Source organism: Oncorhynchus gorbuscha, linkage group LG02 (genome assembly GCF_021184085.1).
Source record: "Oncorhynchus gorbuscha isolate QuinsamMale2020 ecotype Even-year linkage group LG02, OgorEven_v1.0, whole genome shotgun sequence".
NCBI classification, from domain to species: domain Eukaryota; kingdom Metazoa; phylum Chordata; class Actinopteri; order Salmoniformes; family Salmonidae; genus Oncorhynchus; species Oncorhynchus gorbuscha.
Genome location: NC_060174.1, coordinates 75,262,052 through 75,289,874, shown reverse-complemented (window position 1 = coordinate 75,289,874; position 27,823 = coordinate 75,262,052). Strand labels below are relative to the sequence as shown.

The following is a 27,823-nucleotide window of genomic DNA, read 5'->3' as shown; positions in this document are numbered from 1 at the left end:
GTCAGAAGCTGCTCAATATAGAGAGGGTTCATTAGGTCCATCGACTCCACTGTTATTGTCCTTTTTCTCAGGTGGATGGTAGCATTGGCAAAGAAAAAAAAACTGAATTCTGTGACATTCAGGGAGAAATGGTTCGGTGGCATTAGCCACCTTAGTAAGAAGAGAAATATTTAGGCTGTGTGTTCTAATCCACAACCACTAGGAGTTGCTATAGATGATCTTGTTGCTATAATCACTGAACACTGGAGGAGTTTAGGGACTTTGGATGATGATACTTTTTCTTCCATTTCACCTTTATTTAACTAGGAAAGTCAGTTAAGAACCAATTCTTATTTACAATGACGGCCTAGGAACAGTGGGTTAACTGCCTTGTTCAGGGGCAGAAAAACATATTTCTACACATTGTCAGGACAGGGATTTGATTTAGCAACCTTTCGGTTACTGGCCCAAAGCTCTAACCACTAGGCTACTTAATGCTTTTAAGTTGTGTTTTCAACAATATTTTAGGATACATTGATACCTACAGCACCCTATAATAATATAGACATACACAGAGGCACACGCACATAAATACCTATATGGAGATTGATTTTCATATATAAATATGATCAAATCCCGACATATGCATTCACATTTATAGTATAATACCAATATGTATGTAAACTTTCACGATAGCAGAAAATGGTCAAACAAACACACAAGCGAGTAAGAAGCAGTTTGCCATCTTAATGCCAGTCAATTCAGGTATTGCACTGGAAGTTGATGTTAAATTCAACTGACCAGAAATTAAATGAAAATGACCATAAGTCAGACACATATTACACTCATAGGAACATACAGTTGAAGTCGGAAGTCTACATACGCCTTATACATTTAAACTCAGTTTTTCACAATTCTGGACATTTCATCTGAGTAAACATTCCCTGTCTTAGGTCAGTTAGGATCACCACTTTATTTTAAGAATGTGAAATGTCAGAAGAATAATAGTAGAGAAAATGATTTATTTCAGCTTTTATTTCTTTCATCACATTCCCAGTTGGTCAGAAGTTTACATACATTCAATTAGTATTTGGGAGCATTGCCTTTAACTTGGGTCAAACGTTTCGGGTAGCCTTCCACAAGCTTCCCACAATAAGTTGGGTGAATTTTGGCCCATTCCTCCTGACAGAGCTGCTGTAACTGAATCAGGTTTGTAGGCCTACTTGCTCGCACACGCTTTTTCAGTTCTGACAACAAATTATCTATGGGATTGAGGTCAGGGCTTTGCCATGACCACTCCAATAGCTTGACTTTGTTGTCCTTAAGCCATTTTGCCACAACTTTGGAAGTATGGGGTCATTTGGAAGAACCATTTCCAATCAAGCTTTAACTTCCTGACTGATGTCTTGAGATGTTGCTTCAATATATCCACATAATATATCCACATAATTTTCCTCCCTCATGAAGCCCTCTATTTTGTGCCCCAGTCCCTCCTGCAGCAAAGTACCCCCACAACATGATGCTGCCACCCCCGTGCTTCACAGTTGGGATGGAGTTCTTCAGCTTGCAAGCCTCCCCCTTTTTCCTCCAAACATAACGATATTATTGTGGCCAAACAGTTTTATTTTTGTTTCATCAGACCAGAGGACATTTCTCCAAAAAAATACGATCTTTGTCCCCATGTGCAGTTGCAAACCGTAGTCTGGCTTTTTTATGGGGGTTTTGGAGCAGTGGCTTCTCCTTGCTGAGCGGCCTTTCAGGTTATGTCTATACAGGACTTGTTTTAGTGTGGATATAGATACTTTTGTACCTGCTTCCTCCAGTATCTACACAAGGTCGTTTGCTGTTGTTCTGGGATTGATTTGTACTTTTTGCACCAAAGTACGTTCATCTCTAGGAGACAGAACGCGTCTCCTTCCTGAGTGGTATGACGGCTGCGTGGTCCCATGGTGTTTATACTTGCGTAGTATTGTTTATACAGATGAATGTGGTACGTTCAGGAGTTTGGAAACTTCTGACTCACTGCAATTGTGAAATAAGTGAAATAATCTGTCTGTAAACAATTGTTGGAAAAATGACTTGTGTCATGCACAAAGTAGATGTCCTAACCGACTTGACAAACCTTTAGTTTGTTAACAAGAAAATTGTGGAGTGTTTGAAAAAACGAGTTTTAATGACTCCAACCTAAGTGTTTGTAAACTTCCGACTTCAACTGTACATACAGTGGGAACCTGTGACAGGACATGGAATTGGATTCAGTCACATAAATTGTTAGCCTCCAGACATGTGTAGACATTATTGTACACGTGGAGTTTCTTATCATGTGGAGCTTCTTATCTTTTCATTTTTATCAAAGCTTCCTTCCCCAAGCTAAAACTCCTCACTTACACCCTGGTATTCAAATACAATTGATTATAAGTATTGGCATAGAATATGCTTGTATAGAAAACCTCCACATGGAGCTTTTCTATACAAGGGTGGATACAAATGGCTGCCTTCACAGTCACACAAATAACTTACAGATAGTGTATATTGGAATCCCCCACCCCACCAAACTCCCTCCTGTAATTGAATAGGCCTATATTCTGTGTTAATTTGTCAGTCTGCAATACAAATATTTTATCCTGAAAGGTGTATCTAAGTGAGTACTCGTCACGTCTCAGCGTATCCAAGCACTAAAATGTTACACACGCCACGCCCCCACGCCTCTGTTTGTCCAATTTAACGACCAGCTTGATAGATGCATTCTGTACATGTGGCATATGCATTCTGTACATGTGGCATATGCATTCTGTACATGTGGCATATGCATTCTCACGCTGTCATTAAATGTGTTTAAGACGAAATTATATTAGCTAAAGCACTGATATCGAAATAGCTTCATGAACTCAAAACAAATGATCATCCCAGCCAGACGAGCACATCCCCAACCCCAACACCCCAAAGACGCGCGCATGATAAACCCATTCACCTGACTACGCGCACAGACGCGGTGCGTAGGCCTAATGTCTACACATTTATTCACATAAACAACAGAAACAATGTCATTATTATACATTCCAACGACACTGTCGGTATGTTTACGCGATGACCACGTCTGATAAGAGTTTTTTTTGACAAAGCCATCCGTTAAAATCTGATTAGAAAGATACCGTGCATGGGATCCATCATCACAAGTCAGCAGCTGGACTTTTTTGTTTTGCCGTGAAATATTTACGAGCACTAGTCACGTCACGGCTGAAGTTAAACGCACAGTACTAAAACCTTGGATACGTTATCTTTATTCTATCGCCAATAAAGCAGACATGCTGACTAGAGTTTCTGTGGGAAATGGCATAGCATACAAACACACGATATATCATCTACCATGCCTACTTGTGCTACAGCAGAAATTGCATACATATAAATTATTGTGGAAAAACAACTTGCACCGACCTCTAGCTCCTATTTACATTGACTTCACATGCAATATTACAGTAAGGAAGGCTATATGCAAAAACCTATTTATGGGATCTGATTTAATCTATGCTGTTTGGGGCAACATTTGCTGTTCCTATAACATGGTATGGGAAATTAAGGTAAAGGCATTACCTTATAGAAATACTGATGTATGGCTTGGCGCAGGGGTAACTGCCGATATCCAGTAGTAAAATCAGACAACAACAAAACCACGCCGGGATGTAGATGATGACATTGCCGTCTTTGTGGAAGAACGGTAGAAAAAAAGCACTTTTCCAAATGTGTCAAGAAATACTGAAAGATATAATAAATAAATGGGGCGGATCTGAGAGGATTCTCGGTTCTTGTTTACATGAACAGCGTTTCCCTCTTTCCACCGATTAAACCGGCACCATACCCTAAGACATCTGATTGAAATCCATGATGCAGTTCATTGCGACGTTAGAAAAATGTTCCTCTCCACAAAAACAGAGGGATAAACCCCATTCACAAATAAAATAATGTAATGCTATTAAATTATGCGCCTTTTCGGAACCATCAGATGAAACATGGATGGTTTTGGCTAAAAATAACAACAGCACAAATAATCACAGACATTTCGGTTCAAGCAGTGCGCTACCAGATATTTGCATTTATATTCATATGCATAGCTGTCCAGAAGAGGCCATTGGTTGATAAAAAAACGGATACAACGAGGCAGGTTTATGAAGATTATATAATGCGCGTCTCGTTCAACCCGATGTGACGTCGTTTTTTTCGATGGTCGAGTCGAGATATCTGCCCGCCTGACCGAGTAGCCTACGAATTTTCTATACGTCGGTTTTTTTTTCTAAATTTATATGTCTGCCCTTTTCTCCACCTCTATCAACTGACTCGGCTCCAGGAGGCTATTTACAATTTCGTCTGCGGACTCGTTGCAGACGTAAGCAGACTGACAGCGTGTGCATTCCTAAACGCACATCCCCAATAGCAGCCCATCTTCACCTTAGGAACTGACAGACATAGGCTACAACATTACATTCACACATAAAATAACACACGGCTTGCGAAAAGCACATTGTGCACCGGTTGACATGACACATATTCACACCAAACTCATTGAACTTCAACAGACAGGGTCTTTGCCGAATAGCCAGTTATAGCCTACTTATGAACAGTTTATTACAGACATTAACCCTGTCACTTCGTTAGGCTAGTCCTATTTCCCATCCTGAGGTCTGTATTTTCAATATTGTGAACTGCAAACTGAATTGGGATTGAGTTAAATTGGGATTTTGTCTGCGGTGGAAGTGTCCCAAAACTGTTTGACATTCCACTATGATCTTTTTGAAACAGATAGCCAGCCTATTCAATTACCACTCTATAACAGTTGCCTATTTAGACTAAAGTTCTCTAAGGCTTACTTTCATGTTGGTATTCCTTCAATCCCGCCTAGTTTCTCCTCTCCATCCCATCACTCTCCTCTTAATCTATAAATAGAAGCACCTTTGAAAATGGCTGCGCCATCATCACTGTTTTATATGACAGGTTGGCATGTGAAGAAGGGAAACATGTAGCAGATTTATTCTCAGAAGCTGAACACTGTCAGGGTGTAACGGGATACCAAAGAGTCTGAGAGCAGTTTTGCAGTTATGTTCTATTTATTTCCTACAAGTTCGCAATTCTAAAGTTCAGGGGGGACTGGAAAGGGGAATGGAAACAATAGCAAAGTATGTAATCTGTCAGCAGGCTTTCCGCCTACAATTAGAGGTTTGGAACGTTCACTCAGGATATGAGCTGCCTGGGTGCGGCGCTGTTCAGAAGATGTGGTGCTGAATCTAGATGGTCTTCTCTTTACTTAGCTTTTCGCCTTTGCGGTCTTATCCATGGTGCTGAACTACCGTGCTCATGAGCGCAGCGCTGTTCAGTGGCATGGTGCTGAATCAGCTGTCAGTCTTCTGTATGTAGCCATAGGCTCTCCGTGATTCTACAGTTAAAGTCGGGAGTTTACATACACTTAGGTTGGAGTCATTAAAACTCGGTTTTCAACCACTCCACAATTTTGTTGTGAACAAACTAAAGTTTTGTCAAGTCGGTTAGAACATCTACTTTGTGCATGACACAAGTCATTTTTCCAACAGTTGTTTACAGACAGATTATTTCACTTATCATTCAGTGTATCACAATTGCAGTGGGTCAGAAGTTTACATACACTAAGTTGACTGTGCCTTTAAACAGCTTGGAAAATTCCAGAAAATGATGTCATGGCTTTAGAAGCTTTTGATAGGCTAATTGACATATTTGAGTCAATTGGAGGTGTACCGTGGCTGTATTTCAAGGCCTACCTTCAAACTCAGTGCCTCTTTGTGGGAAAATCAAAAGAATTCAGCCAAGACTTGAAAAAAAATGGTAGACCTCCATAAGTCTGGTTCATCCTTGGGAGCAATTTCCAAACGCCTGAAGGTACCACATTCATCTGTACATTTTTGACATGCGTTATTCTGGATTTTTTTTGTTGTTATTCTATCTCTCACTGTTCAAATAAACCTACCATTAAAATGATAGACTGATAATTTCTTTGTCAGTGGGCAAACGTACAAAATCAGCAGGGGATCAAATACTTTTTTCCCCGGCCTCCCGGGTGGCGCAGAGGTTAAGGGCGCTGTACTGCAGCGCCAGCTGTGCCATCAGAGTCCCTGGGTTCGTGCCCAGGCTCTGTCGTAACCGGCTGTGACCGGGAGGTCCGTGGAGGTCTGTGGGGGGACGTACAATTGGCCTAGTGTCGTCCAGGTTAGGGAGTGCTTGGTTGGTAGGGATGTCCATGTCTCAACGTGCACCAGTGACTCCTGTGGTGGGCTGGGTGCAGTGCGTACTAACCAAGGTTGTCAGGTGCATGGTGTACTCTCTGACACATTGGTGTGGCTGGCTTCCGGGTTGGATGCGTGCTGTGTTAAGAAGCAGTACGCCTGGTTGGGTTGTGTATTGGAGGACACATGACTTTCAACCTTTGTCTCTCCTGAGCCCGTACGGGAGTTGTAGTGAGACAAGATAGTAGCTACTACAACAATTGGATACAACAAAATTGGGAAGAAAAAGGTGTAAAATTCAAAACAAAACAAAACCCTCACTGTATAACAAGATTCAACAACTGAGAAATGTGACCAACATAAATTGAATAATGTGTCCCTGAACAAAGGGGGGGGGTCAAAATCAAAAGTAACAGTCAGTATCTGGTGTGGCCAAGTATCCTCCTCATGGACTGCACCAGATTTACCAGGTCTTGCTGTGAGATGTTACCCTATCTTCCACCAAGGCACCTGCAAGTTCCTGGACATTTCTGGGGGGAATTGCCCTAGCCCTCATCCTCCGATCCAACAGGTCCCAGACATGCTCAATGGGATTGAGATCCGGGCTTTTCGCTGGCCATGGCAGAACACTGACATTCCTGTCTTGCAGGAAATCACGCACAGAACAAGCAGCATGGCTGGTGGCATTGTCATGCTGGAGAGTCATGTCAGGATGATTCTGCAGGAGGATGTCTTCCCTGTAACGCACAGCGTTGAGATTGCCTGCAATGACAACAAGCTCAGTCTGATGATGCTGTGACACATTGCCCCAGACCATGATGGACCCTTCACCTCCAAATCGATCCCGCTCCAGAGTACAGGCCTCGGTGTAACGCTCATTCCTTCGACGATAAACGCAAATCCGGCCATCACCCCTGGTGAGACAAAACCGCGACTTGTCAGTGAAGAGCACTTTTTGCCAATCCTCTCTGGTCCGTCTCGGGTTTGTGCCCATAGGCAACGTTGTTACCGGTGGTGTATGGTGACGACCTGCCTTACAACAGGCCTACAAGCCCTCAGTCCAGCCTCTCTCAGCCTATTGCGGACAGTCTGAGCACTGATGGAGGGATTATAATTTCCTGGTGTAACTCGGGCAGATGTTGTTGCCATCCTGTACCTGTCCCGCAGGTGTGATGTTCGTATGTACCGATCCTGTGCAGGTGGTGTTACATGTGGTCTGCCACTGCGAGGACGATCAGCTGTCTGTCCTGTCACCCTGTAGCGCTGTCTTCAGCATCTCACAGTACAAACATAGCAATTTATTGCCCTGGCCACATCTGCAGTCCTCATGCCTCCTTGAGTAGCAGGGACCCTGGGCATCTTTCTTTTGGAGTCAATAGAAAGGCCTCTTTAGTGTCCTACGTTTTCATAACTGTGACCTTAATTGCCTTCCATCTGTAAGCTGTTTGTGTCTCGACCGTTCCACAGGTGCCTTTTCATTAATTGTTTATGGTTCATTGAACAAGCATGGGAAAAACCCTTTACAATGAAGATCTGTGAAGTTATTTGGATTTTTACGAATTATCTTTGAAAGACAGGGACCTGAAAAAGGGACGTTTCTTTACGGTCAAATGCCAAGCAGTTGCCATACCAGGTGGTGATGCAACCGGTCATGATGCTCTCGGTGGTGCAGCTGTAGAACTTTTTGAAGATCTTGGGACCCATGCCAAATCTTTTCAGTCTCCTGAGGGGAAAAGGTGTTGTCATGCCCTCTTCACAACTGTCTTGGAGTGTTTGGACCATGATGGTTTGTGGCCCTTTGAAGGGAAACAGGTGACGCTAGGCATATAGAGCACCAGTAGATCTACACTTTTAGAAAAAAGTGTTCCAAAAGGGTTCTTCGGATGTCCCCATAGGATAAATATTTTTGCATAGAGGTACAACCCTTTTTGGTTCTAGGTAGAACCCTTTTGGATTCCATGTAGAACACTCTGTGGAAAGGGTTATTCTTGGATCCCAAAATGGTTATAGCTTGAACCAAAAGGGTTCTATCTACCGTGCTTCTACACCTGCATTGCTTGCTGTTTGGGGTTTTAGGCTTGGTTTCTGTACAGCACTTTGAGATATCAGCTGATGTACGAAGGGCTATATAAATAAATTGGATTTGATTTGATTTGATATCTAGAACCAAAACAGGTTCTTCAAAGGGTCCTCTTATGGGGAAAGTCCCATTTTAGGTTCTAGATATCATCTTTTTTCTAAGAGTGTAGCCTACTTAAGAAATGTGCCAGAGATATAATGAATTATCAACTTAATAAGAAACATATCCAAGATAATGTAGCTTATGGTGAGTCCCTTTTAATATTTATTCATATTTGGAGAGTCCACACCTTGCTTTTCATATTTCACAGCCCCTGAAAAGCCAGATGTGGTAATCAACACACACTTTCGGAAAGGGCCCTTCCATCTCTATAGTATTAGACCTACAGGCCTCCTCCCATGGTCTCGAAAGTCAAAAGACAATGGGCTTGTTCGACATTGCAGCCAACGGTGCAGGCAACTACCAACTTACTGATCTACAAAGAACATTGCATCATAAATAACTACTCCTTATTATTTGTAGATCAGTCAGTCACAATTTACTCATGATACATTACAGTTATGAACCTCTTCGAACACAGCCATAGTCAGAAGACATATAAGGAGCGTATCAGATACACAAATTCTGGGCAGACGTGTGTAGAACATCAGATCTTTTCAACACAGGAGGTTGGTGGTACCTTAGTTAGGGAGGATGGGCTCATGGTAATGGCTGGAGCGGAATCAGTGGAATGGTGTCAAATACGTCATGCCATTCACGCCGTTCCAACCATCGTTATGAGCTGTCCTCTCAGCAGCCTCCACTGCTTTCCAATGCCTGGATAAGCTTTTACGTCTCATGAACCACATGAACATCATATAATTATCTTCTAATATGAGTAGGCTTGCGCAGAATGTATATCTGGAATGCATGCATTCATGTAAGATGTAAATGTGCGTCCAAGCTGGTACATTGCGATTGACATGATTTCCCGAAACTATCTACCAACTTTTCTGTCACTTGACAGTCTAGACCAGGGGTGTCAAACTCATTTCATGGAGGACCTATTGTCTGCAGGTTTTTTGTTTTTCCTTTCAATTAAGCAAAATGGTTATATTAGGGTTCTATCTAACCTGCATTGCTTGCTGTTTGGGGTTTTCTTGTTTTTACAGCACTAGCTGATGTACCTAGACAACCAGGTGTGGGGAGTTACTAATTAGTGACCTTAATTCATTAATCAAGTACAAGGGGAGAGCAAAAACCCGCACTCGGCCCTCCATGGAATGAGTCTGACACCTGTGGTCTACTCTAGAGTTTAGACCGAGTAGTATAGACACAGATAGAACAATGAGCCAGATGTTTCACCAGATGTTTCATCTGAGCCAAATATGGTGATGAGAGGAAGCCCAGTGGCCGGCAGTGGGAGAAGATGGTGAAGAGAGAAGCCCAGTGGCCGGCAGTGGGAGAAGATGGTAATGAGAAACATATCCAAGATGGGAGAAGATGGTGATGAGAGGACAGCCCCCCAGTGGCCTATAGGCAGTGGGAGAAGATGGTGATGAGAGGAAGCCCAGTGGCCAGGCAGTGGGAGAAGATGCCCAGATGAGGGTGATGAGGAAGCCCAGTGGCCGGCAGTGGGAGAAGATGGGATCAGAGGAAGCCCAGTGGGGAGTGGGAAGATGGTGATGAGAGGAAGCCCAGTGGCCGGCAGTGGGAGAAGATGGTGATGAGAGGAAGCCCAGCCCAGTGGAGAAGATGGTGATGAGACTTTTCTGGCAGTGGTGGGAGAAGATGGTGATGAGAGGAAGCCCAGTGGCCGGCAGTGGGAGAAGATGGTGATGAGAGGAAGCCCAGTGGCCGGCAGTGGGAGAAGATGGTGATGAGAGGAAGCCCAGTGGCCAGTGGGAGAAGATGGTGATGAGCAGCCCAGTGGCCGGCAGTGGGAGAAGATGGTGGGATGAGAGGAAGCCCAGAGTGGGAGAAGATGGTGATGAGAGGAAGCCCAGTGGCCGAAAGTGGGAGAAGAGTGGCCCCGGCAGTGGGAGAAGATGGTGATGGGAGAGTGGGAGAAGATGGTGATGAGAGGAAGCCCAGTGGCCGGCAGTGGGAGAAGATGGTGATGAGAGGAAGCCCAGTGGCCGGCAGTGGGAGAAGATGGTGATGAGAGGAAGCCCAGTGGCCGGCAGTGGGAGAAGATGGTGATGAGAGGAAGCCCAGTGCCGGCAGTGGGAGAAGATGGTGATGAGAGGAAGCCCAGTGGCCGGCAGTGGGAGAAGATGGTGATGAGAGGAAGCCCAGTGGCCGGCAGTGGGAGAAGATGGTGGGAGAAGATGGTGGGAGAAGATGAGAGGAAGCCCAGTGGCCGGCAGTGGGAGAAGATGGTGGGAGGAAGCCCAGTGGCCGGCAGTGGGAGAAGATGGTGATGAGAGGAAGCCCAGTGGCCGGCAGTGGGAGAAGATGGTGATGAGAGGAAGCCCAGTGGCCGGCAGTGGGAGAAGATGGTGATGAGAGGAAGCCCAGTGGCCGGCAGTGGGAGAAGATGGTGATGAGAGGAAGCCCAGTGGCCGGCAGTGGGAGAAGATGGTGATGAGAAGCCCAGTGGCCGGCAGTGGCCGGCAGTGGGAGAAGATGGTGATGAGAGGAAGCCCAGTGGCCGGCAGTGGGAGAAGATGGTGATGAGAGGAAGCCCAGTGGCCGGCAGTGGGAGAAGATGGTGATGAGAGGAAGCCCAGTGGCCGGCAGTGGGAGAAGATGGTGATGAGAGGAAGCCCAGTGGCCGGCAGTGAGAGGAAGCCCCGGCAGTGGGAGAAGATGGTGATGAGAGGAAGCCCAGTGGCCGGCAGTGGGAGAAGATGGTGATGAGAGGAAGCCCCAGTGGCAGTGGGAGAAGATGGTGATGAGAGGAAGGCAGTGGGAGAAGATGGTGATGAGAGGAAGCCCAGTGGCCGGCAGTGGGAGAAGATGGTGATGAGAGGAAGCCCAGTGGCCGGCAGTGGGAGAAGATTGAGTGAGATGGATTTCGGACAACATTCTGCTCATTTTCTCATCGATGAAACCTTTGATCTCAATATATTTTCCTGTTCCTAAAACTAGAATCTATTACAAACAGAGTGGACTAAGTTTTGTAGATTTTACCGTTTGCCAAAGTTTCTGAAAATGAGAAGGAGTGCAAGGGCGAATTGAGTTATTGCAAACGTGCACTTCATGAAGTAGGCATTCCCTAATGGAAATATGAAAATAAATGCTCAAACACACCAATAGGATCTCGCTAGCTTATACATGACTCTGCCCACCTCCTTGCTTGGTCCGCCCACTTTGATTATTTTGCCGCATCGAAAATGACAGGCTAGGGTTTTGGGGGCCGTCGTTGACTGAGGTTGGTGGATGAAGGAGTTGTAACACTTCTTATGCTCTCAAAATGTTGGCACCCGGAGAATACACGTTTCAGAGGTGAGCAGGACGATCAAGAGATGGAGTTATGTCGGGATGCCACCAGGCCGCTAGCAAAGCCGGGAGAAGAAGAATATTGGGACAGGAACATGGAAAGGTGGATTTCGGAGGAGGAATGGAGGAGGGCAAAGAGAAAGGAGAGGTCAAAGGGAATGAGGAAAGCTGAGGTTAAATCTGAATTTGATGAAGATAGCGATTAAAAGGGAGATGGTCTGTCGAAGATGACTGGGGTCAAGTAAAAACAGAGTGAGATGTCTGAACAGAGTGAGATGTCTGCCTGACTGAGTTCTGGAGGTAAAATGGAAGTGAATGAGGGAGTTTTAAGTGAGATGAAAGGTGCGGTGAGTCTTGCATCGATGTACATTGTTATAATAAAGTTGAGTTTGGCCCAGTGGGAGTGAGATTCAGGCCTTTTGGCTGTTCCATATGTGGTATCAGGTTGGGTGGAAAAGATGTTGAGTACTGTTAAATCAGGGAAGGTAACTCAAAGTGGACTTGTAATGTTTGTCTGTGCTTCACCAAAAGGGAATGGCCACGCAACTCGGGTCAAGTACCGTTTCTTCATTTGCTCTTAGGAACAGGGCACCATTGAAATTATTGATTTCTGGAGTACCGTTTAGTGTGGAGGTGGAGCAACTGAAGTTGAACATCCCTGGTGTTTGTGACGCCTGTCGTTTGGTGTGACGCAGACCAGATAGGGAGTGTGGTGAAGCAGAGTTGTCACAGTCTGTCCTTTTGCGTTTTGAATCAGAGTCATGTTAGGATATATCAGTCATCCTGTTAGAGCTTTTGTGCTGAATCCACATCAGTGTTTCGGGTCAAATGCTTATGGTCATGTCGTAGCAGTGTGTAGGAGAAAGATTCCAAGATGTGAGAAGTGTGCAGGAGTGCATGGGACAGAGGATTATGTTGTTTCGGTGGAAAGAGTTGTCTGTGTCAACTGTAGGGCTGCCTATGTTGCTGGGGATCAGAAGTGTCTGGTGAAAGAGAGGCAGGTTGAGGTGGCCAGAGTCAGAGTAGTGCAGAAGGTGTGGTATGCTGAGGCAGTGAAGAAAGTGAAGGAGGATGGGTCAAGAGTGAGGAATCCTGAGAGGATCTCTGTGAGTAGTAGATCTGTGCAGCACAGAGGGATAAGCAAACGAGTGAAATATATATATATTTATTTGATTTATTTCACCTGTATTTAACCAGGTAGGCCAGTTGAGAACAAGTTCTCATTTATAACTGCGACCTGGCCAAGATAGAGCAAGGCAGTGCGACAAAAAACAACACAGAGTTACACATGGGAAAAACAAACGTACAGTCAATAACACAATAGAAAAGTCTATATAAAGTATGCGCAAATGTAGTAAGATTAAGTAGGTAAGGCAATAAATACAGTGAGGGAAAAAAAGTATTTGATCCCCTGCTGATTTTGTACGTTTGCCCACTGACAAAGAAATAATCAGTCTATAATTTTAATGGTAGGTTTATTTGAACAGTGAGAGACAGAATAACAACAAAAAAATCCAGAAAAACGCATGTCAAAAATGTTATAAATTGATTAGCATTTTAATGAGGGAAATAAGTATTTGACCCCCTCTCAATCAGAAAGATTTCTGGCTCCCAGGTGTCTTTTATACAGGTAACGAGCTGAGATTAGGAGAACACTCTTAAAGGGAGTGCTCCTAACCTCAGTTTGTTACTTGTATAAAAGACACCCGTCCACAGAAGCAATCAATCAATCGGTGGGTACGGTGGGATTCTAAATGGTCGGTGATCTGTTTGTTAACAAGACTTTAGAAAGGCAGGGCAGGATGGATATTGGTCTGTAGAGTGTCTCCCCCTTTGAAGAGGGGGATGACCGTGGCAGCTTTTCCAATCTTTAGCGATCTCAGACGATACGAAAGAGAGGTTGAACAGGCTAGTAATAGGGGTTGTAACAATTACGGCGGATCATTTTAGAAAGCGATGGTCCAGATTGTCTAGCCCAGCTGATTTGTAGGGGAACATATTTTGCAGCTCTTTCAGAGCATCAGCTATTTGGGTGAAGGAGAAATGGGTGAGGCTTGGGCAAATTGCTGTTGGGGGTGCAGTGCTGTTGACCGTGGTAGGGGTAGCCAGGTGGAAAACATGGCCAGCCTTAAAGAAATGCTTATTGAGATTCTCGATTATCGTAGATTATCGGTGATGAGTGTTTCCTAGTCTCAGTGCATTGGGAAGCTGGGAGGAGGTGTTCTTATTCTCCATGGACTTTACAGTGTCCCAGAACTTTTTGGAATTAGTGCTACAGGATGCAAATTTCTGTTTGAAAAAGCTAGCCTTTGCTTTCCTAACTGCCTGTGTATATTGGTTCTTAATTTCCCTGAAAAGTTGCATATTGCAGGGGCTATTCAATGCTAATGCAGTACGCCACAGGATGTTTTTGTGCTGGTCAAGTGCAGTTAGGTCTGGAGTGAACCAAGGGCTATATCTGTTCTTAGTTCTACATTTTTTTGAACGGGGCATGCTTATTTAAGATGGTGAGGAAAGCATTTTTAAAGAATAACCAGGCATCCTCTACTGATGGCATGAGGTCAATATCCTTCCAGGATACCCAGGGCAGGTAGATTAAAAAGGCCTGCTCGCTGAAGTGTTTCAGGGAGCGTTTGACAGTGATGAGTGGTGGTCGTTTGACCGCTGACTCATTACGGATGCAGGCAATGAGGCAGTTATCGCTGAGATCCTGGTTGAAGACTGTAGAGGTGTATATATAAAGGGCAGGTTGGTCAGGATGATATCTATGAGGGTGCCCGTGTTTACAGATTTAGGGTTGGACCTGGTGGGTTCCATGATAATTTGTGTGAGATTGAGCGCATCTAGTTTAGCTTGTAGGACGGCCGGGGTGTTAAGCATATCACAGTTTAGGTCACCTAACAGTACGAACTCTGAAGATAAATGGGGGGCAATTAATTCACATATGGTGTCCAGGGCACAGCTGGGGGTTGAGGGGGGTCTATAACAAGTGGCAACAGTGAGAGACTGATTTCTGGAAAGGTGGATTTTTAAAAGTAGAACCTCGAACTGTTTGTGCACAGACCTGGATAGCATGAAAGAACTCTGCAGCTAACTCTGCAGTAGATTGCAACTCCACTCCCTTTGGCAGTTCTATCTTGGTGGAAAATGTTGTAGTTGGGGATGGAAATATTGGAATTTTTGGTGGCCTTCCTAAGCCAGGATTCAGACACTGCTAGGACATCAGGGTTGGCAGAGTGTGCTAAAGCATTGAGTAAAACAAACTTAAGGAGGAGCCTTCTGATGTATGAAACTAAGGCTTTTGCGGTTACAGAAGTCAACAAAGGATAGCGCCTGGGGAATAGGAGTGGAACTAGGGGCTACAGGGCCTGGGTTAACCTCTACATCACCAGTGGAACAGAGGAGGAGTCGGTTAAGGGTACGGCTAAAAGCTATAAGAACTGGTCGTCTAGTGTGTTGGGGACAGAGAATAAAAGGAGCAGATATATGCTTCAGTAAGGTTGGCTTATCGTTCATAGCAATGGTAATCAACCGTATCGCTGAAATGGAACGTAAATCACAGAAAATATAGGTTGTGGTGGCAGCTGCAGAGACACATGGTCTGTTGAGTGGTGGTGTTCTGTCCTCCCAGGTTGTTGGCATGGTGCAGATACGGTCAAAGTAGTGGAAAGAGGTAGGGTTAGTGTTAGTTGGGTGTTTTTTTATTTTCCTTTTGCCATTTTGTATCAAATTATAATGTAATTATACTATTGTCCAATTGGGGGCGGTAATGCAACATATTGAACGCCAACCGCAGTTAAACCACACAGAAGAAGAAGCCAGGCTGCTGTCTATTGTTTGACCAAATACTTTTTATAGCTAAACCAAGATAGACCACAGCCCGTCGTTTCTATTGGGAACAAATTAGTCATAGTGGGCAGAACAAGTAAGGAGGTGGGCAGAACAAGTAAGGAGGTGGGCAGAACCAAGCACAAGCTGGCAGGTCCTATTGGCGCGTTCTAACAGACCTCTGCATATTTCCGTTAGGGAACGTCTGCTCTGTGAAGTGTGCGGGTGCAAAAACCCAATTCGCCTTTGCACTCCTTCTAAACAATGCAATTTTTTTTTAATCTTTGGGGAAAAGTCTAAAAAACGTTGTTGGCTCTGTTCGTAACAGATTATAGTGTTTGGAAAAATTCTGCAGAATGTTGGACAAAATCAATGCAACGTCATCACTACCATATTTATTATTGAGTGGAAACGCCAAGCGGATGCTTCATATTTATACATCCAGTGAAATATCTGTCTCATTGTTCTATCTGCGTTTCGACTGTTGATCCGGAAACTCACTGAGGGACATACTCTTCCGCTCCGAGATTTGTTCTAGTAAATAGATGATATTGCGTTACTATTAAATATAATAGTATTGTTAATATAGTAACTTGTTCTACTGTTAATGGTTCAACATATTAGACACACTAACAATAACTCGTTAGTGTGTCAAAGTGTTGGGGGAGTGGAAGTGATCGTTATTTTCCATATATGCAACTTGAACTGTGATCGAAGTAGCCTACGTCCATGCAGGGTATAACGTTAGGTCTGCTAGGCTACTCCGGACAGTTGCTCTGTGAACAATTTAGGGGAAATGACAGGAAAGGTAACAGGAATCAAATCATTTTCCAATTAAATGTAATTTAATCAGTTTGCCAAAATGCATTTGTTTGTCTAGATTGTCCAAGTAAAGTTTTTGGTGGATTATCGATGTTACATTTAATACATTGCCCTGATCTTTTGATTGATATTCCGTAGGCTAGACATGCTGATATATTGATGCACAGACATTAGTGCTATCGCCAATGTTAAGGTCACAAGTAAAATTTAATCTAGATTAGTGATGTAGACAATACCACTGCATTTGATTTATCATCTCAAGTCTCCAAGTGTAGTAGCCTAGCCTAAAGGCCTACACGTCCCCAAGACAATCTAATTTGAAACACACACATTGCTGACAGAGATGGGAATGCCTGATCATATTGAACTATATCTCTTTTTTGCTCTTTAGGTTGAAGGGATGAAGCAGAAAAAGACTAAATTGAAGGATTTCCTCGAGAATATCAGTGTGCTGCAATGGATACTGACCTTCCTCTTATTAGGTGAGACCCCATGTTTACATGTATCTGTGCTTGTACATTTGTGTGTGAGAGAGAAACATGCTTTTTAATTCAATGTTTTTAACCATTATTTAACTAAGCAAGTCAGTTAAGAACAACTTATTTACAATGACTGCCTACACCGACCTAACCCAGACAATGCTGCGCCAATTGTTCACCACCCTATGGGACTTCCAATCACAGCCAGATGTGATACAGTCTGGAATCAACCTGGGTCTGTAGTGACGTCTCTAGCACTTAGATGCAGTGCCTTGCGCCACTCGGGAGCCCTTATGCTGACTGGCATTGAGCAAAATGTATGCCATATTTTGCATCCCTCTCTGTGGACCCACTCACCATTCCCTATTCCTCAGGTCTGGCTTGTGTTGGGTTGATGGTGTACCTTATGTTTACCTCTCTGTGGCCACTGCCTACTCTCTACTTCATATGGCAGTTGAAGGACTGGCACACACCTGAAAGAGGTACTGGCATACTGAATGTTGCCCTGAATTCCTCAATGTTGTGCATTTTTCAAGTGATACTAATCTCTTTTAAGGTCTCTTAATTCTCAAGTAAACAAAAAAATGAATTCCTGAATGTGTGTAACTTAATTTGCTTGTGTGAAAGTTCTGCTCTGTCACCACCAGGGGGCAGGAGAACTGCATTTGTGAGAAACTGGAAAATGTGGAAACATGTAAGGGACTACTTCCCAATGAAGGTATGTTGATGATGACAAGCTTTGTAAATTGACAGGAATAATTGTTTTTGTTTTTTGTCTTAATAATTTTAAACACCCTGCTTCTCTCTCCCAATCTATCTCTCTCCCTGCCTTTGTTCAGTTGGTGAAGACAGCGGAGTTGAATCCAAACAAGAACTACATCTTAGGGTGTCATCCTCATGGGGTCATGAGTATGGGAGCCTTTACCTCTTTCAGCACTGAGGCCTGTGGCTTTATGGACCTCTTCCCTGGGGTGCGCTCCTGCCTCTGCATACTAGGTGGCATCTTCAAGGTCCCCCTCTACAGGGAATATGCCATGGCAACAGGTATATATGGCTTCCAGGGAAGTTTAGCTCTCTGGAAGCTGTAGTAGTGGATATTGTAAGGAGATGTAAATGTTTTCTGTGAGGAAAAGGGATGTTGTGGTGTTGCCAATCAATCACCACGAATTCCCCCCTTAATGTAACACAATATCCTTCTACTCTCCTCTGTTCAATAAATTACTCTGTCTGTCTCTGTGTCTGTTATTCCTCTCATCAGGTTGTTATCCAGTCAGCAAGCCCAGTCTAGAGCACCTTCTGTCTAAAAGTGGGAAAGGCAATGCAGTAGTGATTGTGATAGGGGGCGCTACTGAGTCTCTGCTGAGTCTGCCTGGGGTCAATACTGTGTATATGAAGCAGAGGAAAGGCTTCGTCCGGGTGGCCCTGGAGTTTGGGTGAGTTATCTATCTTATCACTCACACTGATAAAGACTTCTGCCAATCTAGTAAGGCCAACCTTACTTTGCTACCTGACACCTTTACAGTTTTTACTTTTTAATTACCGTTTATATTTTTGGATTTTCCCTCAACTTTTTTTCATTCAACTTTTTCACTCCGGACGCTTTATCTGGACATGGTTCGTCAGGACCTCAACAGTAGAAGCTAAGTAGTAACATTAACATGATGCCTTCTAATTGCAGTCGCTGTATTCATAATATACAGGAGAACGATCACCTTACGGCGAGGATAGCTGTGCTACAAGTCAGCTTCAGACGCAATCGTTAGGCAAGGGTAATTTCAGTGTAGGAAAGGATGAAACAGCTTCTGTGCCACCAGTAAGTACAAATAGTAACGTTAGTATAAATCCCCTCGCACGGTCCCCGCAGCCGGACAACATTCTCATGGTTTCTGGAGGGAAATGCTGTAGGAGTGCTCAACCGGTGTCGCTCATTCAGCCGACAAACTTTCAACCGGTTTTCCCCATGAACCTTTAAACTAGAGGGCAGTATTTTCATTTTTGTATAAAAAACGTTCCCGTTTTAAACAGGATATTTTGTCACGATAAAATGCTCGACTATGCATATAATTGACAGCTTTGGATAGAAAACACTCTGACGTTTCCAAAACTGCAAAGATATTGTCTGTGAGTGCAACAGAACTGATGTTACAGGTGAAACCCAGATAAAAATCCAACCAGGAAGTGCCCCGTTTTTTTGAAAGCCCTGCATGCCAATGACTCCTTATATGGCTGTGAATGAGCTACGAATGAGCTTAGGCTTTCTACGTATTCCCCCAAGGTGTCACAGTGTCTATTGTGATGTCTTTTTACGCATTTATGTTGAAGAATAGCCATAAGGGACCACATTTAGCAAGTGGTCACATGACGGCTCCCGCAGAAAATCTTGCGTAAAGTACCCAATTAGCCATTTTTCCAATCGCTTCTTATGTCCCGACAGCTATTCGATAAAATAGCCATGTGGAAAACACCTTGAGGATTGATTCTAAACAACGTTTGCCATGTTTCTGTCGCTATTATGGAGCTAATTTGGAAAAACGTTCGGTGTTGTAGTGACTGCATTTTCCGGTCGATTTCTCAGCCAAGTGTGAATATTTTTGGAAAAAAGGAACATTTGCTATCAACTGGGAGTCTCCTGAGTGAAAACATCCAAAGTTCTTCAAAGGTAAATGATTTAATTTGATTGCTTTTCTTATTTTCGTGAATGTTGCCTGCTGGTAGCAGAGCCTAGCCATAGCATTATGCCATGATAAACTTACACAAATGCTTGTCTAGCATTGGCTGTAAAGCATATTTTGAAAATCTGAGATGACAGTGTGATTAACAAAAGGCTAAGCTGTGTCTCAATATATTTCATTTGTGATTTTCATGAATAGGAAGATTGTCTAGGAAGATTTATGTCCGCTGCGTTATGCTAATTAGTTTGAGGCTACGTTACGCTCCCGCATGTGGGTTTGAGAGTCGTGAGAAGTTTAAGCAGCGAGTCAGAGTCAGAGGTGGAGCCTTCTCTTGTCTCTACTCCTCCCGTTACGGGGTCTGAGACGCCGAAGCTTCCCACCATTAGCTCTGACAAATTGAAAACTCTAGTCATTGGCGACTCCATTACCCGCAGTATTAGACTTAAAACAAATCATCCAGCGATCATGCACTGTTTACCAGGGGGCAGGGCTACTGTCATTAAAGCTAATCTGAAGATTGTGCTGGCTAAAGCTAAAACTGGCGAGTATAGAGATATTGTTGTCCACGTCGGCACCAACAATGTTAGGATGAAACAGTCAGAGATCACCAAGCGCAACATAGCTTCAGCGTGTAAATCAGCTAGAAAGATGTGTCGGCATCGAGTAATTGTTTCTGGCCCCCTCCCAGTCAGGGGGAGTGATGAGCTCTACAGCAGAGTCTCACAACTCAATCGCTTGTTGAAAACTGTTTTCTGCCCTCCCAAAAGATAGAAATGTAGATAATTGGCCCTCTTTCTGGGACTCACCCACAAACAGGACCAAGCCTGACCTGCTGAGGAGTGATGGACTCCATCCTAGCTGGAGGGGTGCTCATCTTATCTACCAACATAGACAGGGCTCTAACTCCTAGCTCCACAATGAAATAGGGTGCAGGCCATGCAGCAGGTTGTTAGCCAGCCTGCCAGCTTAGTGGAGTCTGCCACTAGCACAGTCGATGTAGTCAGCTCAGTTATCCCCATTGAGACCGTGTCTGTGCCTCGATCTTGGTTGGGCAAAAGTAAACATGGCGGTGTTCGCCTTAGTAATCTCACTAGGATAAAGACCTCCATTCCTATTATTATTATTATTATTGAAAGAGATCGTGATACCTCACATCTCAAAATAGGGCTACTTAATGTTAAATCCCTTACTTCAAAGGCAATTATATTCAATGAACTAACCACTGATCATCTTGATGTGATTGGCCTGACTGAAACATGGCTTCAGCCTGATGAGCCATCATCGACTCAGTGGGTTTTGTCCAACATGTCTCTGGACCTACTCACTGTCACAGTCATACTCTGGACCTAGTTTTGTCCCACGGAATAAATGTGGATCTTAATGTTTTTCCTCATAATCCTGGGCTATTGGACCACCATTTTATTATGTTTGCAATTGCAACCAATAATGTGCTCAGACCCCAACCAAGGAGCATCAAAGGTTGTGCTTTCAATTCACAGGCAACACAAAGATTCCTTGATGCCCTTCAGACTCCCTCTGCCTACCCAAGGATGTCAGAGGACAAAAATCAGTTAACCAACTAACTGAGGAACTTAATTTAACCTTGCGCAAAAAATCAGTTAACCACCTAACTGAGGAACTTAATTTAACCTTGCGCAATACCCTAGATGCAGTTGCACCCTAAAAACTAAAAACATTTCTCATAAGAAACTAGCTCCCTGGTATACAGAAAATACCCGAGCTCTGAAGCAAGCTTCAAGAAAATTGGAACAGAAATGGCGCCACACCAAACTGGAAGTCTTCTGACTAGCTTTGAAAGACAGTACCGTGCAGTATTGAAGAGCCCTCACTGCTGCTCGATCATCCTATTTTTCTAACTTAATTGAGGAAAATAAGAACAATCCAAAATTGACTTTTTGATACTGTCGCAAAGCTAACTAAAAGGCAGCATTCCCCAAGAGAGGATAACTTTCACTTTAGCAGTAATAAATTCATGAACTTCTTTGAGGAAAAGATCATGATTATTAGGAAGGAAATTACGGACTCCTCTTTAAATCTGCGTATTCCTTCAAAGCTCAGTTGTCCTGAGTCTGCACAACTCTGCCAGTACCTAGGATCAAGAGACACAAGTGTTTTAGTACTATATCAATGATGAAATGAAAATAATCATGGCCTCTAAACCTTCAAGCTGCATACTGGACCCTATTCCAACTAAACTACTGAAAGAGCTGCTTCCTGTGCTTGACCCTCCTACATTGAACATAATAAATGGCTCTCTATCCACCGGATGTGTACCAAACTCACTAAAAGTGGCAGTAATAAAGCCTCTCTTGAAAAAGCCAAACCTTGACCCAGAAAATATAAACTTATCGGCCTATATCGAATCTTCCATTCCTCTCAAAAATGTTAGAAAAGGCTGTTCCGCAGCAACTCACTGCCTTCCTGAAGACAATGTATACAAAATGCTTCAGTCTGGTTTTAGACCCCATCATAGCACTGAGACTGCACTTGTGAAGGTGGTAAATGACCTTTTAATGGCATCAGACCGAGGCTCTGCATCTGTCCTCGTGCTCCTAGACCTTAGTGCTGCTTTTGTGGTGATCGATGGTATCATTCTTTTGGAGAGATTGGAAACCCAAATTGGTCTACACGGACAAGTTCTGGCCTGGTTTAGATCTTATCTGTCAAAGATATCAGTTTGTCTTTGTGAATGGTTTGTCCTCTGACAAATCAACTGTATATTTCGGTGTTCCTCAAGGTTCTGTTGTTGGACCACTATTTTCACTATATATTTTACCTCTTGGATGTCATTCGAAAACATAACATTAACTTTCACTGCTATGCGGATGACACACAGCTGTACATTTCAATGAAACATGGTGAAGCCCCAAAATTGCCCTCACTAGAAGCCTGTGTTTCAGACATAAGGAAGTGGATGGCTGCAAAAATTCTACTTTTAAACTCGGACAAACAGAGATGCTTGTTCTAGGTCCCAAGAAATAAAGATCTTCTGTTGAATCTGACAATTAATCTTAATGGTTGTACAGTCATCTCAAATAAAACTGAAGGACCTCTGCGTTACTCTGGACCCTGATCTCTCTTTTGATGAACATATCAAGACTGTCAAGGACAGCTCTTTTTCCATCTACGTAACATTGCAAAAATCAAACTTTCTGTCAAAATGATGCAGAAAAATTAATCCATGCTTTTGTTACTTCTAGGTTTGACTACTGCAATGCTCTACTTTCCGGCTACCCGGATAAAGCACTAAATAAACTTCAGTTAGTGCTAAATACAGCTGCTAGAATCCTGACTAGAATCCAAAAAATTGATCATATTACTCCAGTGCTAGCCTCCCTTCACTGGCTTCCTGTCAAGGCAAGGGCTGATTTCAAGGTTTTACTGATAACCTACAAAGCATTACATGGGCTTGCTCCTACCTATCTGATTTGGTCCTGCCGTACATACCTACACGTACATTACGGTCACAAGACGCAGGCCTCCTAATTGTCCCTAGAATTTCTAAGCAAACAGCTGGAGGCAGGGCTTTCTCCTATAGAGCTCAATTTTTATGGAATGGTCTGCCTACCCATGTGAGAGACGCAAACTCGGTCTCAACCTTTAAGTCTTTACTGAAGACTCATCTCTTCAGTGGGTCATATGATTGGGTTTTTAGCCCTTGGACTATGCCTCAGGACTACCTGGCATGATGACTCCTTGCTGTCCCCAGTCCACCTGGCCGTGCTGCTGCTCCAGTTTCAACTGTTCTGCCTGCGGCTATGGAATCCTGACCTGTTCACCGGACGTGCTACCTGTCCCAGACCTATTATTTGACCATGCTGGTCATTTATGAACATCTTGGCCATGTTCTGTTATAATCTCCACCCGGGCACAGCCAGAATAGGACTGGCCACCCCTCATAGCCTGGTTCCTCCCTAGGTTTTGGCCTTTCTAGGGAGTTTTCCTAGCCAACGTGCTTCAACACCTGCATTGCTTGCTGTTTGGGGTTTTAGGTTGGGTTTCTGTACAGCACTTTGAGATATCAGCTGATATACGAAGGGCTATATAAATAAATTTGATTTGATTTATGGATGAACCAGTAGTGAGATGCCACGAATGCACAAGAAAGCAGTGTTGTAGTTATAAATAAAAAAATACAACCATACATCACATAGCTACATCATTGATCCACTGAACTGACTGGCTAACTGCTTTTGGCTGTGTTTTAAGAATTAATTTTTTGTACATTTATTAGATAACAACTCAGTGGGTCGGTTCTCATCTCTCTCGTTGTTCCTCAGGGCTGACCTGGTGCCTGTCTACTCGTATGGGGAGAACAATATCTTCCGCCAGGTGATCTTCACAGAGGACAGTGTGGGCTGGAGGTTGCAGCAACTCTTTAAGAAGCTCATGGGCTTTGCCCCCTGTCTGTTTCTGGGTGAATGCTGGTTCTGGATGCCTTACCACTGCCCTGTTACCACTGTCGGTCAGTGACTATGTCAATGAAATGCCTTTCTTAATTTACTGATTAACTTATCATTTTGAAAATGCACAGCTTTGTCTTATGATCTACAATCACTTCCAGAGTCGCCATCGGTTACTGAGGTATAGCTTTTTTCTGTTATACAGTAGTTTGCAAAAGTAGTGGCTTCAAGTGTTTTAGTAACTTTTAGTAAGTTTTAAAGTCACTTTTTAGTAATTCACTAGATTAGAAAACCGCTTTGAGTGACTCTGATTATAGAACGCAGCATGTGTGGCTTTGAACAAATGCTCTCTCTCTTTGTGATACGGTATGCACAGCAACATAGTGTTAAGTATCTCACTCTGCTCCACCCATTTTTGTGTATTCCTCTCCAGTGGGTAGTCCTATCCCAGTGCCAAAGCGGCCTTCCCCCACTCAGGAGGAAGTGGATCACTACCATGGCCTCTACATGGAGGCCCTGGCCAAGCTCTTCCATGGACACAAGGCCAGCTGTGGACTCTCAGACAGCCACGAGCTGCGCATCATATAGGCCAATCATTTAGACTGCTCCCACAAGGACTATGTGAATGACGAGTTGTCATGGTGTCTTTCTGTCAGATACTGTAGCCAACCTCCACAGTGAGACTACTTGAATGAACATATTCCAACTCAGGATCCAGCGACGTCTCAATCATTGATCCCTGGATCCACTAAGCTACTTGGCTAATAACTTTGGACTGTATTTACTGTAAGGGAACAGTGCATGTGCTTTAATGTACCAATAATTTAACCACTTTGGTAAGGGGTTTTTCAGTTGTTCAGGTATACAACATCTATTTTTCTTGAGGCAAGCCGAAGTCGGTAACCCCTTCGTCGGTAGTCAACAGTAGGATTCTTCAGTAAAATCTTTGTCATTCAGCAAGAGGCGACTCATTTTCATGCACATTGTTTCATTGAGAAATACTGCACCAAACATGTCAAATGCGTGACTAAAATCTCCTCTGCAAAAACTTCAAAATTAATGACAGATTTCTTGAGTCATCTTAGATGAATTCTGACTATTTTGAGAAAGTGTATACTGGCTAGGACTTTGGCTAGCCAACCAGCTGAACTGAAGCATACTGACGCTTTCCACTCGTCCAACATCCCACATCTCAATGTTATTACCCCCAAAAGCTGTTAAGTACAACACGTGCACACACACCACAACTCAACAACTTTTGGGGGTAATAATATTGATTGATACTGTCAAGATGCACAGTGCAACAGGTAGATATATTTTTAGTAGTTGTTATATATCCATCACAGACCATCGGTGGTGGTACAGGTTGCCATGGAGATGTATGGATGAGTGGAATGCCCTGCAGGAGTTGAGGCGGAGTTTAACCTCCATAAACCTGACAGCATGGTGCCCTCTAAAGGCCTCATTATGCTTCAGTTTGGGTGGCACCTAGCCGAACCTAACGAGTGTGCTCGCATACTCCATTGTTTGAAAAATGAGAAAAAAAGTGGCATGAGACGCTGTAGCCAATATATACTTTCTCAAAATAGTTAGAATTCATCTAAGATAACTGAAAAATTGTCATTAATGTTGACGTTTTTGCCAGAGGGATCTTAGTAACACAATTGTACATCTGAAAAAGAATGCACCAAACATCTTAGTTAATGAAAAAATGTGCATGAAAATGAGTCGTCTCATTAAATGACACACATTATTAAAGAATCCCTACTGTTGACCAATCACCGACGAAGGGGCGTAGACTTCGGCTCGCCTCCAGAAAAACATGTGTTCCCGAACAGCAGAAAAAAACCTTCACCGAAGTCCATAACGAACAAAAACGTCACAAAATGTTGTCTTAATTAATGCACAAACTCTACTTTAAGATACTCTCCATTTCATAACAAACAGAGATTGATTGTGATTTAGGATTTATAAGGAAATAATGTGCATACACTTCTACATGAATGTGAATGCTACCATGATTACAGGTAGTCCTGAATGAATCGTGAATAATGATGAGGGAGAAAGTTAGAGACAAATATCAGACACCTGTGAAAGGAGGGAGAGAGGGAGTCATTTCTAAATTATGAGTGGAGAAACTCTCACAAGTTCTACCCATCACAACACTAACAACATTCAACCAAATGATAAGAGACCAGGTACACCCTCTGCAGTGCCAGTGGTGTACCTGGTTTCATGTTGCGTGCCCAGGCAGCGGACACAGCAGTAGCGCGCCCCACAGGAATTGCAGGTGTAGGTAGACCGGAAGCCACACATGGCACAAAAGTGACGCTGGGGCAGTTTGGAGGGCTCGGCACAGGCAGTCGGGTCCCTCATTCCGACTCAGTTCCTATAGCGAGCAGCTGGAGATGAAAGGAAACAAGGATTGTGAAGAGAAGGAGCAAATGATTAAAGAGAGGGGAGGAACGCAGGGCCAGATTTATGGACCTCACCTCTTCTTCCAGTAGAGCCAGGAATTTTTTCTGAAATCTCAATTTGAAATAATCTCCTCGTGTCAATGCAGGCTCTGTAAAGCTCTGCATTGACGTGATTGGTTGAAGCATGTTGTCTTCTTTTGATTCTATACTCCAAAAGTATGGATTTGAAATCAACTTTAATTATCTTCATCCATATTGGGTGAACCGTATAGAAATTACAGCACTTTTGGTATATAGTCCCCCCATTTTAGGGGAGCAAAAGTATTGGGACAAATTCACTTACCGGTATGTGTATTAAAGTAGTAAGAAGTTAGGTATTTGGTCCCATGGGAGCGGTTGGAACCCCAAGGGGTTATATGAAAACGTCACATCAAAATAAACAATATACAATACATAAGTACAAAAATAAAAAAAGGTTTGTTAAAACAGATAACAAAACTTACTAATAATAAATGTATAAATTAATTGTAATCATGAAAATGTTTATTTGGGTGTGTACATGTGATTGTATTGACACCATATGGAGAAGATTACAGAGTAGTTTGGTTCATCAGGCTGACCCCAAGTCTTTGCTTGAAGTTATTGCGGGATGATAATGTTTTGGCAATGTGAAGATAAGAATTCCAGGGTATGGTACCTCCATGTCTGACAATGACCTGGCAATGTGAAGATAAGAATTCCAGGGTATGGTACCTCCATGTCTGACAGCGACCTGGCAATGTGAAGATAAGAATTCCAGGGTATGGTACCTCCATGTCTGACAATGACCTGGCAATGTGAAGATAAGAATTCCAGGGTATGGTACCTCCATGTCTGACAATGACCTGGCAATGTGAAGATAAGAATTCCAGGGTATGGTACCTCCATGTCTGACAGCGACCTGGCAATGTGAAGATAAGAATTCCAGGGTATGGTACCTCCATGTCTGACAGTGACCTGGCAATGTGAAGATAAGAATTCCAGGGTATGGTACCTCCATGTCTGACAGTGACCTGGCAATGTGAAGATAAGAATTCCAGGGTATGGTACCTCCATGTCTGACAATGACCTGGCAATGTGAAGATAAGAATTCCAGGGTATGGTACCTCCATGTCGGACAGTGACCTGGCAATGTGAAGATAAGAATTCCAGGGTATGGTACCTCCATGTCTGACAGCGACCTGGCAATGTGAAGATAAGAATTCCAGGGTATGGTACCTCCATGTCTGACAGCGACCTGGCAATGTGAAGATAAGAATTCCAGGGTATGGTACCTCCATGTCTGACAATGACCTGGCAATGTGAAGATAAGAATTCCAGGGTATGGTACCTCCATGTCTGACAGCGACCTGGCAATGTGAAGATAAGAATTCCAGGGTATGGTACCTCCATGTCTGACAATGACCTGGCAATGT

General features: G+C 43.5%; 2 protein-coding genes across 4 annotated transcripts in view; one reads left to right on the top strand and one right to left on the bottom strand.

Moving 5' to 3' along the window:
* The window catches only part of LOC124009788 (neuronal tyrosine-phosphorylated phosphoinositide-3-kinase adapter 1), a 54,922-nt gene extending 50,615 nt beyond the window's left edge, over positions 1 to 4,307 (bottom strand). The window contains exon 1 of the mRNA XM_046321952.1: positions 3,571 to 4,307. The gene's annotated coding sequence lies outside the window, so the exon portion shown is untranslated. The remainder of the gene's footprint in view (positions 1 to 3,570) is intronic.
* A 9,123-nt stretch (positions 4,308 to 13,430) lies between these two features.
* Positions 13,431 to 26,909, top strand: LOC124009767 (diacylglycerol O-acyltransferase 2-like). 3 transcript variants are annotated; one of them, XM_046321939.1, is made up of 8 exons: positions 13,431 to 13,460; positions 16,769 to 16,859; positions 17,231 to 17,338; positions 17,504 to 17,574; positions 17,696 to 17,900; positions 18,115 to 18,289; positions 23,830 to 24,014; positions 24,386 to 26,909. In XM_046321939.1, exons 2-8 carry the CDS (start codon positions 16,778 to 16,780, stop codon positions 24,538 to 24,540), a joined length of 981 nt encoding a protein of 326 aa, XP_046177895.1. In that variant the 5' UTR covers positions 13,431 to 13,460; positions 16,769 to 16,777; the 3' UTR covers positions 24,541 to 26,909. The 3 variants fall into 3 exon arrangements, with proteins under 3 accessions (XP_046177895.1, XP_046177886.1, XP_046177878.1); XM_046321930.1 differs by having other exon boundaries at positions 13,446 to 13,484; XM_046321922.1 differs by lacking the exon at positions 13,431 to 13,460 and adding an exon at positions 16,017 to 16,363.
* The last annotated feature ends 914 nt before the right edge of the window (positions 26,910 to 27,823 follow it).

Coding starts and splice junctions, on each gene's coding strand:
- LOC124009767 (XM_046321922.1), top strand. Junction 16,860..17,230: donor ACTGACCTTCCTCTTATTAG/GTGAGACCCCAT, acceptor CCTATTCCTCAG/GTCTGGCTTGTGTTGGGTTG. Junction 17,339..17,503: donor CTGGCACACACCTGAAAGAG/GTACTGGCATAC, acceptor TGTCACCACCAG/GGGGCAGGAGAACTGCATTT.